The 12302-nt window shown below is 42.0% G+C and overlaps 1 protein-coding gene across 1 annotated transcript; it reads left to right on the top strand.

Moving 5' to 3' along the window:
- The first annotated feature begins 221 nt into the window (after positions 1-221).
- LOC311020832 (gap junction alpha-5 protein-like) lies at positions 222-11202 on the top strand. The gene is made up of 7 exons (XM_084021047.1): positions 222-580; positions 3829-3962; positions 4564-4728; positions 5465-5764; positions 6350-6415; positions 6495-6643; positions 8635-11202. The coding sequence occupies exons 2-7, from the start codon at positions 3894-3896 to the stop codon at positions 9125-9127; spliced, it is 1242 nt and encodes a 413-aa protein (XP_083877173.1). The 5' UTR covers positions 222-580; positions 3829-3893; the 3' UTR covers positions 9128-11202.
- Positions 11203-12302: the final 1100 nt, after the last annotated feature.

Here is a 12302-nt window from a genome sequence, read left to right as displayed (position 1 = left end):
GGACCGGCAGCCATTGTGTCCTAATACAATATCGGATTTCCTTTAGATGCCAGACACTGCAAACACACACATGCATACATGAGGGTTGAATAGCAGGCAGCGAGGCACCAGGCCCACTTCCTCTGCTGTAGGGGGACAAAGAGAGAGAGAGGGAGAGAGAGAGAGAGAGAGGGGGCTGGTACAAACTAGAGTCTCACACACTTTTCAGATCCGTCATTTGGACAAACTGCTCTCATCTGTCCGCTGCTGGACCGACTGTCAACCTCAACTCAACTCATTGATCGTTTCTCGGCGTATCCGTTCATCCATCTGTCTCTGCTCTCGGCCTGAAGCCGTCTCAACAGACATCCAGCCGCTTACGTCTGAGAACGAGACACAAACGGGAAGACGTCTGGAAGACGTCTGGACCGGTGCAAACCACCTCACACCCAAACATCTTCTCGCTGCTGCTGGCAGCTGAGGACCAGAGGAAGGAAGGAGGAAGTGCCTTGCTCAAAGGCACCTCAACAATAGCTGCTGAGGAAGAGGAGGGGAGCCACTTTGGCGACATTTCTTCGGGCCGACTGCAATCCTCAATCAGGTAGAGTTTGCGTATGTGTCAGTCAGGGGGAACGTCTGAAGCCTTCGAGTTCAGACTTTGGATTCAGCTTCACAAATAATGTCAATTAGATTCAGTGTTTCCTTATTAGTTTAATCCATGGCATGGTGGCAAATCAACAGAAACAACTCTTCTCCACTGAATTACTTTCAATGTTCAATGGTATACACTGTAACAGAGATAACTTTAAATGAAGGATTATGAAGATAGACAACCATCGCACTATATCCCATATTCCATCAAACACCAAATTAAATTCTTTCAGGACACTGACAGATAGTTTCAAAAAGAAGTCTGAAAAATGACAAGCAAAAATGCACCTAATTTCCAACCTAATGTAAATGTTTTAGAACTTAATGTCTCACATTTTGATCATGTTGAAGCTTTCGATTGTGGAATATTAATAGTGTAAGATATAAATAAGGTTCATTATCAGATTAAAAACATCCTCAGGTCTGAGTGAAGTCAGCGGTTCATAATTTATTGTTCATTATTAACCAGTAGAGGAGAGATGTGTGTGTGTGTGTGTGTGTGTGTGCGTGCGTGTGTGTGTGTATGTGTGTGTGTGTGTGTGTGTGTGTGTGCGTGCGTGCGTGTGTGTGTGTATGTGTGTGTGTGTGTGTGTGTGTGTGTGTGTGTGTGTGTGTATGTGTGTGTGTGTGTGTGTGTGTGTGTGTGTGCGTGCGTGCGTGTGTGTGTGTATGTGTGTGTGTGTGTGTGTGTGTGTCCGTTATCAAGACAGGATGCAAAACAATACTGAGCGCTGGATAATGGTCACACACACTGACTAATACACACAAATGCACGTAAAGGTCAGGCGAAAGTCTATACAAGGAAGTAATATTGTTATTAATGATGGTGGGAGCACTTGTGAAAGACATAAATACACACACACACAGTTTTTTCAAAGCCTTCAGCTTTCACAAAAACAGGAAAGGAGGGGCACATAAAAAATATTTGATAATCATTTTTTAAATTTAAATTTTTTTTAGAATTGTTCCTGGTCATATTGTGCACCTATTTAAAAAAGTATGAAAAGCAAAAAAAATTGATTTCTTCACTATCATCTAAAACTTTACCAACCAGTAACATCATGACATCCATCCATCAATCAATCTACTTTTAACAATAAGGGAGGAGCGTGTGGAGCCGGGAATTTAATTTCCCTTTTTTTTTTTTTTTTTTTTTTTTATTACTTTGGTATTTTCAGATATCAGATCTTTTCATATTGTCTATTTGATTAAATCATAGTCTTAAGGAAAAGGTCAATTCCTCCATACAGTGTTTTTTGTTGACAGTAGAGTGCTGCAGGAAAAGTCATTTTTCATTAACAGAGAATACGTTGTGAATTCTTGCTGCGATGTGCTCGTCATTAAGCCACTTCTTAGTACAGTTCACAAGGTGAGTGCAGCGTGATTTTACAGGTATAATGAGACTCAGGACATCATTTTATGTCTTTTCTTTTTCCTACAGGCAGATTAATTTCCCCCTATAATATTTATTTTATGAATTGAGGACAGTTTGTACAATGCATCTTCTGTAACAGACTGATAAAACTGAAGGTTGCATATGGTTATAATGCAAGTTATCTATGAATGATTTATTATACACGGTTGTCCATAAAGTTGGAATATTTTGTTTTCAGACTCCATCCTCTGTTTATTCCTGTGTAAATGCATCAGTAATCACTTTGGACCAGATGCAATGATAACGTTATGTTTCACAATTACCCAGGGGAAATGAATTCATGCATAACACTTGTTTGGTGCTATAAAAGACAAGACATTTGCAAATTATTCCAACTTTATGGGCGGCCCTGTAATATATTTGAATTTTATTTATTATAATACACCATAAACTAAAACTATCCATGTGAATAATTCTACTGCAGCGTGTTGAAGTCTCTTCTGCTTATTGTTGTATCACTTTGATGTTTGATCTTCAACTATGCAGACAGATTGACATTCATCAGTACGATTTTACAACAATCCTGTAAACCAATCACAGTGCAGTATGCATCACACACACATAATTAACTTCTCAGTGAAGACTTTTATTTTTTTAGTGAGGGAGAAGGTGTGGATGTACTCTTAAGACAAGACGAGGTAATTGAACTCATCTGAGTGCCATATCTAAGAGCAATAAGCAACAAGCTACGGGAATATTTCCTCTTATGAGGTCATGAATAACAAACTTTGAAATTTACTGAACACATTAACGTTCCCATAGAGATGAACAATTAGTATTATATTGACTCATGAGCAAGTTTCTCTCAGGACAAACACTTAATTAACTCTACTGCTGTTTCAAGAATAGAACAACTAATTATCATTATATTGTTTTTATGCCAAAGCTTTCATGTTGTTGCGTGTAATGAACACTGAAGCCTTCGCTCGCATAAACATACTCATACATACTCACGCAGAGAGAGACAGACTGTGTGTGTGTGTGTGTGTGTGTGTGTGTGTGTGCGTGTGTGTGTGTGTGTGTGTGTGTGTGTGTTTACAGTAGACATCTAGTTTTCCTTCCCCAGAGACAGACGGAGGGGAGTGTGGGAACCGAGAGTGACTCTAAACTAAGGCATGGGCACAGACATTTTTATTGATGGGGTCAGGGCTGGACTGGAGAGGTCATGGAGTCTAGATATTATACACACACACTTGCTGACCACCATCACACACAAACCAGTACAAATCTTTGTTCACTCAAGTTTCCATCCAAGTTTAGTGCAAAATTTGAACACATTTTTAGATAATTTGCAAAAGAAACTTTGATTTACTGGATGAATCTGTTTTCTTTTTAATTTTTATAAAACATTTAGCTACTGCTCGAGGCAGACGTTACACTTAAACTCATGAGTGAGGAGTCAGGTGCCAGTCAATGGCAGCATCGATGGCAGACAATAAAAGGTTTTTGAAGAAAGTGTGCGTCACTACAACCACAAGCGCCGCTTGAGCATGCAGCTATAAGTGGTTAAGATATTCTGCTGGTGCAGAGTCTTTCATTAGCTTGGACAGACACTCACTCATGGATGCACGCCCGCACGCGAGTGATCGCATGATTCCCCATTTCCATCCGAATGTTTTATGATTTTAGCATAAAAATGCCTCATATATAAAACTTTGTCTTTTATTAAAACAAACACCAGATGAAGAAGATAAATCTGACCTTGCTACAGACATGAAACCTGTCTGTCTGTCTGTCTGTCTGTCTGTCTGTCTGCTCCTCAGGTGTACCCTGTTCCTGCAGAGCGACTGCTGAGAGATAAAGAAAAAGAAAAGAGCTGTAACTGGTCATGGCAGACTGGAGCCTACTGGGAAACTTCCTGGAGGAAGTACAGGAGCACTCTACCTCTGTTGGCAAGGTTACAACACACCAAAACACACACATACACACTGTATACAACATCACATGCCAGGCAGCATGGCAGTCTGACTTCCTCTGAAACAGACATATACAACATGAATATATTTCCAAATCATCCTGTTTAATGTTTGTATCCTGACCCGTGCATTCTGTTTCCCTCCTCTCATAATAAGCAGATATAACATTTATATTATGGGATTTATTTACAATGTACAACTGCTGAAGAAGTCAATAAGTCCTAAAATAATTCAAAATACCATTTTAATAGAATTCATGTAACTCCCACTGAAATAATATCAATAATTGTTCAACTTAAATTGAATGAATATATTAATTGTCACCTAAAGTCCCTTAATAATCTTTCCACTTGCATCATTTTAATCTCTAGGCCAGTTTCATTTAAACTTTATTTGCACCGACTGCTGCAACAAAATACATGACAAACATCTACAGCTTATGTGACCCATTTTTCAAAGCTTGTTACAGACGATTTATTTGACACAAATAAAATCCTGATTATTATCATTATTTCCATACGGTATCTCCTATATTGTTGTTTCTGGGTGGTTATATCTTCCTTTGTTGTTTTGGCTGCACAGGTGTGGTTGACCATCTTGTTTATCTTTCGCATCCTGGTGCTCGGGACGGCCGCCGAGTCATCATGGGGAGACGAACAGGAAGATTTCAACTGCGACACCGAACAGCCAGGCTGCGAGAACGTGTGTTACGACCGAGCTTTCCCTATAGCTCATATACGATACTGGGTAATATATCATATGTATAATAACCCTAACCCTAATATATGACCTACTGTCATGTGATGAAAGCAGAGGCAAAATTTAATAATGGTTGTTGTGACTGTTTTAAAGAAGTGGCAACCTCCAGTGCTGAATAATGAGGCAACCACAAAAACTACAGTTCCTCAAATGGCCACTTGAGGCAGGCTCCAATCTCCAAAGACCCCCCCTGTTTAAATGCCAAACTAGGACTGGTCCAAAAAACTGCCAACGTTAAGTTATTTATTCAAACTTATGCTGGGTACAAATTACACAATATTAGGTGATCACTGTGTCAGATTAGGTGATTAGAGAGTCATATTTCCAGTCGTGACTTGGCCTTAAGCCAAAGTCGATCCCCGACCAATCATAGCTTGCCGCCATCCTGACTTTCTATGTGGGGTCGGGCTATTATCGGGCCGATATTTTGTATCTGAACCTGGCATTAGGGTATCTTTGAGGGATGGATTTAAATCAACTCCAATATCGCCAACACACAAAAACAGCCTCATTTAATTTTTCCAACTTGGAGCAACATTGGCTGCATTGACTTTAACTGAAACACTGAAGACTAAAATGTGAAGATATCAAACATGAAGTACAGCCTGGAAGTTGGGATTTGGAATTAAACATTAACGTTGAGCAGCTTATCACTATAGGTAGGTTGTTGTCTCCACCATGTGTCGCCGTTTTTTAATAATAAATGCGGCTGATCCCCTCGCAGGTGCTCCAGATCGTGTTTGTGTCCACTCCCAGTCTGATCTACATGGGCCATGCCATGCACACTGTTCGCAGAGAGGAGAAGAGGAGAAGCAGAGAAGAGGAAGAGGGAGAGGGGAGGGAGGGAGAGCCGGACCCTGGAGGAGGTGAAGGAGGAGGAGGGGGAGGGAAACACGGGAGGAAAGAAGAGAAGGACGGAGGAAAGGAGGAAAAAAGAGAAGGTCAATCAGCTGGTCGAATCCGCCTGAGGGGAGCGCTGCTGCAGACTTACATACTGAGTATACTGATACGAAGCATCATGGAGGTACGTGCCACTATGATTACAGACTAGACCCAATCCCTCCCTGTGAACTCACAGGGACTTTACTGACAACCTGGTAAATGAGTGTGAGATGCTACAAGTGCTTAGTTTAAATAGTATAGCAACGGGACAGCACTTTGCAGGGACATATCACATTTCCTTCATGACACCAAAACATGTTATGTTATGGTTTTTTTACTTCCTCATTTGAACGTATTCCAACCTCTTGCTTTCCAAGATGACAGGTAATTGTCAAATTAATTACTTTTTGCTACTTTTTGTCAAAACAGCTTCAATAAGCCATCCATCCAACCATCCATTGTCTACCGCTTATCCTGTATTCAGGGTCGCGGGGGGGCTGGAGCCGATCCCAGCTGTCATTGGGCGAAGGCAGGGTACACCTGGACAGGACGCCAGTCTATCACAGGGCTAGCTTCAATAATCAAAATTTAAATAATTGTACAATGTTTAGAGATGGCAAGCATACTGCATACCATGGTAATAATACCTATATGGGAGATTCAAGCCAAAATGGAAGTAAAGTAAAAACTTGAAATGTGTATTTCTACAACTTTCTACAACATACAGGTGGTGTTCCTGATTCTCCAGTACTTCATGTATGGAGTCTTCCTCAATCCTCTGTATGTCTGCAAGGTAAAACCAGAAGTCTTAACCATTTTGAGTCCATTCTACACATTGAACAGGATTTTCAGTCCAGTCCTCTCTTTCTCAGGCCTGGCCGTGTCCACATCCAGTGAACTGTTACGTCTCCAGGCCAACGGAGAAAAATGTCTTCATAGTGTTCATGATGGCCGTGTCGGCCGTCTCTCTGGTGCTCAGTGTGCTCGAACTGCATCACCTGGCATGGAGACACTGCTGCAGGTGTGTGTGTGTGTGAGTGAGTGTGTGTGTGTGTGTGTGTGTGTGTGTGTGTGTGTGTGTGTGTGTGTGTGTGTGTGTGTGTGTGTGTGTGTGTGTGTGTGTGTGTCTTTGCATGTTCTGAGAGAGAGCTTTAATCAAACTGCAAGTCAAAGTTATTGCAGGTGTTTTCCAGGTGCATCACTATAATTTCTAAAAAGGCACAATATGTTTGTTTGAGAAATTCAAAAACATGAGTAACATGAGTTCCAATCCAGTTGGCTGTCATCAGTGATGGAAAGTAACTATAAAGTACCTTAGTTAAGTCCAATTTTGAGATGTATGTGCTACTACTTATCTACATTTAAAAAGTAAATATTGCTCATTTGTATCCCTGCTTTAGTTACTTTGCGGCTGCAGATTATTAAAGCAAAAATATAAGCAACCAATAAATGATGATGCATTGTTATGTATAGATGCCACCTTTATACTTGATTTTGACTGTAAAACTCGAGGCGTATCATGAATGCTGGATTTTTACTTAACAGATTATTGACACTGCGGTTTTACTAAAGCAAAACAACTCCAGGAAGCTTGTCCACAAAAAACAACCATGTGTGCTGTTTCTGGGAGTTTGGAACGGTTTTAGACCTCGCTGACGGTGAATGGCTGCTACTGTTGTGTTGGAGGGAGCAGCACAAACAAGCGCAGACTCAGGCAGCCTGATACAAAAAAAAACAAACGCTTTAAGCAAGCAGAAAACAAAACGGACAAGCTAAGAGTCCAAATCACAGACAGAAAAGAATGAAAAGAAAAGAAAAACAAACTCCAGACATCAATGGAAACGAGGACAAACCCACAAAAGAAGGAAAGGAAAGGAGGCAGATGACGAGTAAAACAAAACAAGACCCAAGAGACAAGTGATAGATTAGACAAGTTTTGATACGTTTACGCATTCCAACATGCAGTTTTCGAGGCGAGTTTTCGAGTCGAGTTTTCGAGTCGAGTTTTCGACGCGCGTCACGCCGACGCAACACCAACGCAACACCAACACAGCGGCATTGGCTGTGATTGGTCCGCTAACTACATCCGCTGGAGACCGCTATCCGGTTTCCACACATAAACACCGCCATTTAAACTTTTAATAGGCTACTTTTATTGTTTGCACCTCGCTTTATTGTTTGCACCTTGTCGCTTTTGCACAAAGAAATAAAACACTAAGTTCTGAAAAATAGTGGATGTTTAAAGCCGGAAAGTAAACAAATAGGCTATAACGAGGCTAACGACGATATACGTCAAGAGTCTCGGTCGGTCGGTCAGTCTTTACAAAAAACATAGCGCCCTTTACCGGTGTGGCATTGAATTGCATTTCGACACGTAAACCCAACGCAGAACCATCACGGTCTCCAAGCAACTGCGTGGCCGTTGCGTTGCCGTTGCGTGATCACTACGCGGAAGCATAATCAGGCCTTTAGTCTCGGAGGTGATTTCAAGCAAAATGTTAACAGAAACGAAACATAAATGACTCGACACTCGTTTTTTTTCCTCCAAACTGAGTAAATATAAATTAATACCTTCATTCTAAAAATCATGACATCAATAGCAGTAGTAACAAATGAATGCAACTTTTAGAGGAAGGGGAACTCCACCGATTTTACACGTAAAAGTCAGTTTAACCGCTATGAGAAGCCCCATTCATTGAGGAGTTTAATGATGTGTCTCTGGAGAATTTGAACAGTCTGAGGAAATAAATCCGAAGCTGTTATCAGGGCTATCTTGGTTGTCCATCTCACATTTATAACAGAAAGCCTATGTGGGGACACTGAGATTGAAGTACATGGGGATTTATCAGGCATTGAGGGGCTGACAAACAGACACTGTTAGGTTCATTGATATTCCAACTTCAGGATGCAATGTCTTAGGTAGGCTCTTTATGTTCGTCTTGTATATTCACTTATCGTATTCTTCATGGTGACAGTGTGTCCTAATTAAATGGCTAAATCTCTTCGTCGCAGGCGTTACTTCTTCAAAGCGAAGGCCGTGCCTCCAACCAACGCCTCCTTGGCTCGGCAGCTCTCTCTGACCCCTCCACCGCCGTCGACCCCACCACCAGACTTCAGCCAGTGCGTCATCGGCTCCTCGCACTTCCTGCCCCTCCCTTTCCCCAACCACCGCCTCGCCAACCAACAAAACTCAGAGAACATGGCCACTGAGAAGCACAAAATGGCCGCAGCCGCCGAGGAGGTGAACCTCCACCAGATGAGCTGCTACTCGTCCGGATGGCAGGAGACCAGTAACAGTCAGATCCAAGATGGCGGGTATCTGAGGACCGACACTAACTCCTACACCCCTGGGAGCAGGGAGATCAGCTGCCCTCAGATCCAGAATGCGGGTCCAGACGGGCTGCTGCTTTGCCACAATGGAGGACTGTGCCAGAGGGACAAACGCAGATTCAGCAAAACCAGCGGAACGAGCAGCCGAACAAGAGCAGACGACCTCTCTGTTTAGAAAGAAAGCAGAAACTTCAACTGCTCACGCACCTGCTGACATGAATGCATGAGCGTATGCTCATAATACACATTTACACCAGTTGGTGAACTATGAGTGAAAGTCCACTGTGACTTTGTGAGGAGACTATTGAGGAACAAGACATGCAGCATGAATACACATATATAAGATTATAATCTAAATCTGGGGTGACCAAACTACCGCCCACAACTGTGGCCTGCTGCCTGTTGTCTGTTTCGAAATGGCCTACAGTGATTTTTTTTTTTTAAACAAACCAGAATATGGCTTGAGTATATTTCTAATAAATTGCACTACATTGTAAATCATAGTTTAAACACTAGATGTTGAATACATTTAGTAATATTATATCTATCTTAACCTCTTGGCACAGAAACCAATATTTGGCCATTTCTGTCTGTTTCTTACATCTTATTGTATGTTTATATTCTTAAATTTACATTTGCATAGTAATCTATTTTAACGGTGCTTAGTCCATGAACAGAACCTTATATCAGTATTTGGTCATTTCTGCCCATGTTTACTTGATACTTATACCATGTTCTCACTGGAATCTGAAACAAATTAATTAAGTTGATTTAAATTTAAGATCAGCAGATACAGAACTTTCTTTTAGATGACTGTAATATCGGTTGTTACTACACATTTGCTATTGTTGGACCTGTGAATCCTTATAATGTAGATCTTAATGCTGTAAATCACTAAAAACGACCACAGCCTACAAACTGAGATAGAGATGAAAATGGTGTGAGATCACATTGCACTCAAACAGATATTTCATCCAGGCTTATGGTAAATCAGCACTTGCTCAGTGGTGTAGTGGAGGGTATTTGCAGGTACACGGGGAATACCCACCTCTTTTTCTGGCGTTTTACAATGTATCCACCTATTAGCCAGAAAGCCATTGGAACATATAGGAGAGTATACCCACTTCCTCCTCTGTAACCTACCCATCGCCCTAGCAGTGCACCCACCTCATCAACTACCACTACACCACTGCACTTACTGTTCAGCAAACTATTGCTGTGGCTGTTTCCTACATCCGACTCATTTACCGCCCTTGAATCTACCCAGGGAATGAACCACTGAGCCGCACATCTGTGGAAGTCACAACACTGGAGTTAGTGGGACTCTTTGACCCTTCAAGCAACCGACGTTTCACCTGTGGACTGAGCATGAACTCACTGACTTACTTGCTGAAATTCACTGTTGTCAGATATCTTCCACTTCTTCATTTTCAAGTCAAGTAGGAGAACTAAACTGTTATTGTTATTAGTACACAGTAAGTTTCGTTTGTAATAATCTTATATATTCATGTGTTTTGGGCTCGTTTTAATTTGAACTGCAGCAGTGCCTTTTACTATGTTCATCAGGAGATAGTGGATCAGTGCATCTTCTCACCAGCACAAAAATCTTTTTAAAAGTTATGTTCCAATTTCCTGAATTGAGATTTTGTTTGACACCTTAGACAGTTTGGATGACTACTGATAAGTTTCTACTGTATTTTGGGATTTTTTCTGTACTGAAACCTCTAGCCTTCATCCTCCTCGTGAGCGACTTTCAGTTTGCAATTTTCATAGCACTTGATTTTTTTTGGTCATAGTCCAGTTTTAGGTTTCATAGCTCATTTATTTGTGTCTTTGTCGTGAAAGCCAAGATCCTCAAAATAAAAGCCTGTCTAACCCATTCCTAATCTGCATCTGAGTCCTCTCCCTTGTCCAAGCCTGACAGTACACTCTGGCTAGTAAGGACCCAGCAGAGGCAGAACGGCAGTTGACATGGACCCAGCAGTTTTTTTTTACTTTAAACATGAAATCAATGAGGTTACTGACAACCTCCAGTACCTCCAAGCCTGGTTCATGTATACAGACACCAAGGAGGAGAGGAAGGCCCTGAAAGAGGCTAAGGAGCTTGTTTCCTCCAGGCCGTGGCTCAGGAGCTCTCTACCTGCCTGGGTTACGGACTTCGTTTCCGCCCCTGATCCCCAGCCATCCTCTCCCGTGAAGCAGCCTCCAAACTCCTGCTCGGACCCGTTTCTGGGTACTCGCCTGGCAAGAGGCAAGCCTCTCCGGTGCTGCTCACGGGTGCCCAACCCATACCGGTTGTGACGGATGCCCGTCCATCACCAGCCCACACGGAGGCCCGTGTGTCACCAGCCCACGCGAGGGCCCGTGGTTATGGTGGGTGGGGCTCAGATAAATATCACAGGATATGTGATTTGTGATATATCTAAAAAAGGCCTCTAAATCATAAAACTCGGCTTATGTTACCATCCAAAATATAGGCCTTTAAAGTAGGTTTATGGTTTGGGGCAGCTTAACCCAGTGCTATATCTGTTCACTAGTACAGGCCCTGCAAGTCAGGACGTAGGCCATAAATCTAAATGAATTTAGGTATTACCATTCTCCAGCTGGCCATCCCCAAAATGCACCAGAATACAGGAAATCACATCTACCAAATACAGAATCTTCGTGGAGAGGACCCCAGACCCCCCTCCCCCATGTGCACCCACTTTTGTACAAATCAGGTGATGTCGTTATGCATCTGTGCCCAGGGGGACAGTAGTTCATAATCTATCACTGTATTTATACAATTTGTAATGTAACATTATTATGTGACATTTGTGTCAATAATCATCAAGCATAGGTGACTCCGCGGTGGTGGGAGGGGTGCCCCAAATCAATTTCTGCTTAGGGCTCCCAAAAGGCCTGGCCCGGCCCTGGTACAGAGACCGGACGAAATACTTTTGGATGCCGAAATAACTGTTGAAATTGTTTATTTTGGGTTCATTACGCTGTAGTAAACCAACCGATATTTGTCTGGCTATTCACAGTGAATGCAGCTCAATGAAATTCATCGAGCACCTCTGGGTGATGTCAGCCAGCAGGAGTTACACAAATAAACACAACTGTGGTCCAACGAGTAACAAGAGGCTTTGTTCGGTGTGAACGCAGCTTTTGAGACGATTCTCTGTCAAAAATGCTTATAAAAGTATACAAACATGTTTTGGTTGTTAACGAAATAAGCACCAAAACCAAAGCAGCAAAATACCATCATTCATTTTATTTCTGGCTCTTTCTACTGTGATGTGTTGAAATGTTTCCTGGGAAAAGGTCTGTCGCTGTTACTGCAAAGTTTTTATCTGCAGTCTTACAGT

The sequence above is a fragment of the Eutrigla gurnardus genome, assembly GCF_963514095.1.
Source record: "Eutrigla gurnardus genome assembly, chromosome: 11".
In the NCBI taxonomy this organism is placed as follows: domain Eukaryota; kingdom Metazoa; phylum Chordata; class Actinopteri; order Perciformes; family Triglidae; genus Eutrigla; species Eutrigla gurnardus.
The sequence above is the reverse complement of the archived record's forward strand: the minus strand, read 5'-3'. Positions and strand labels throughout refer to the sequence as shown.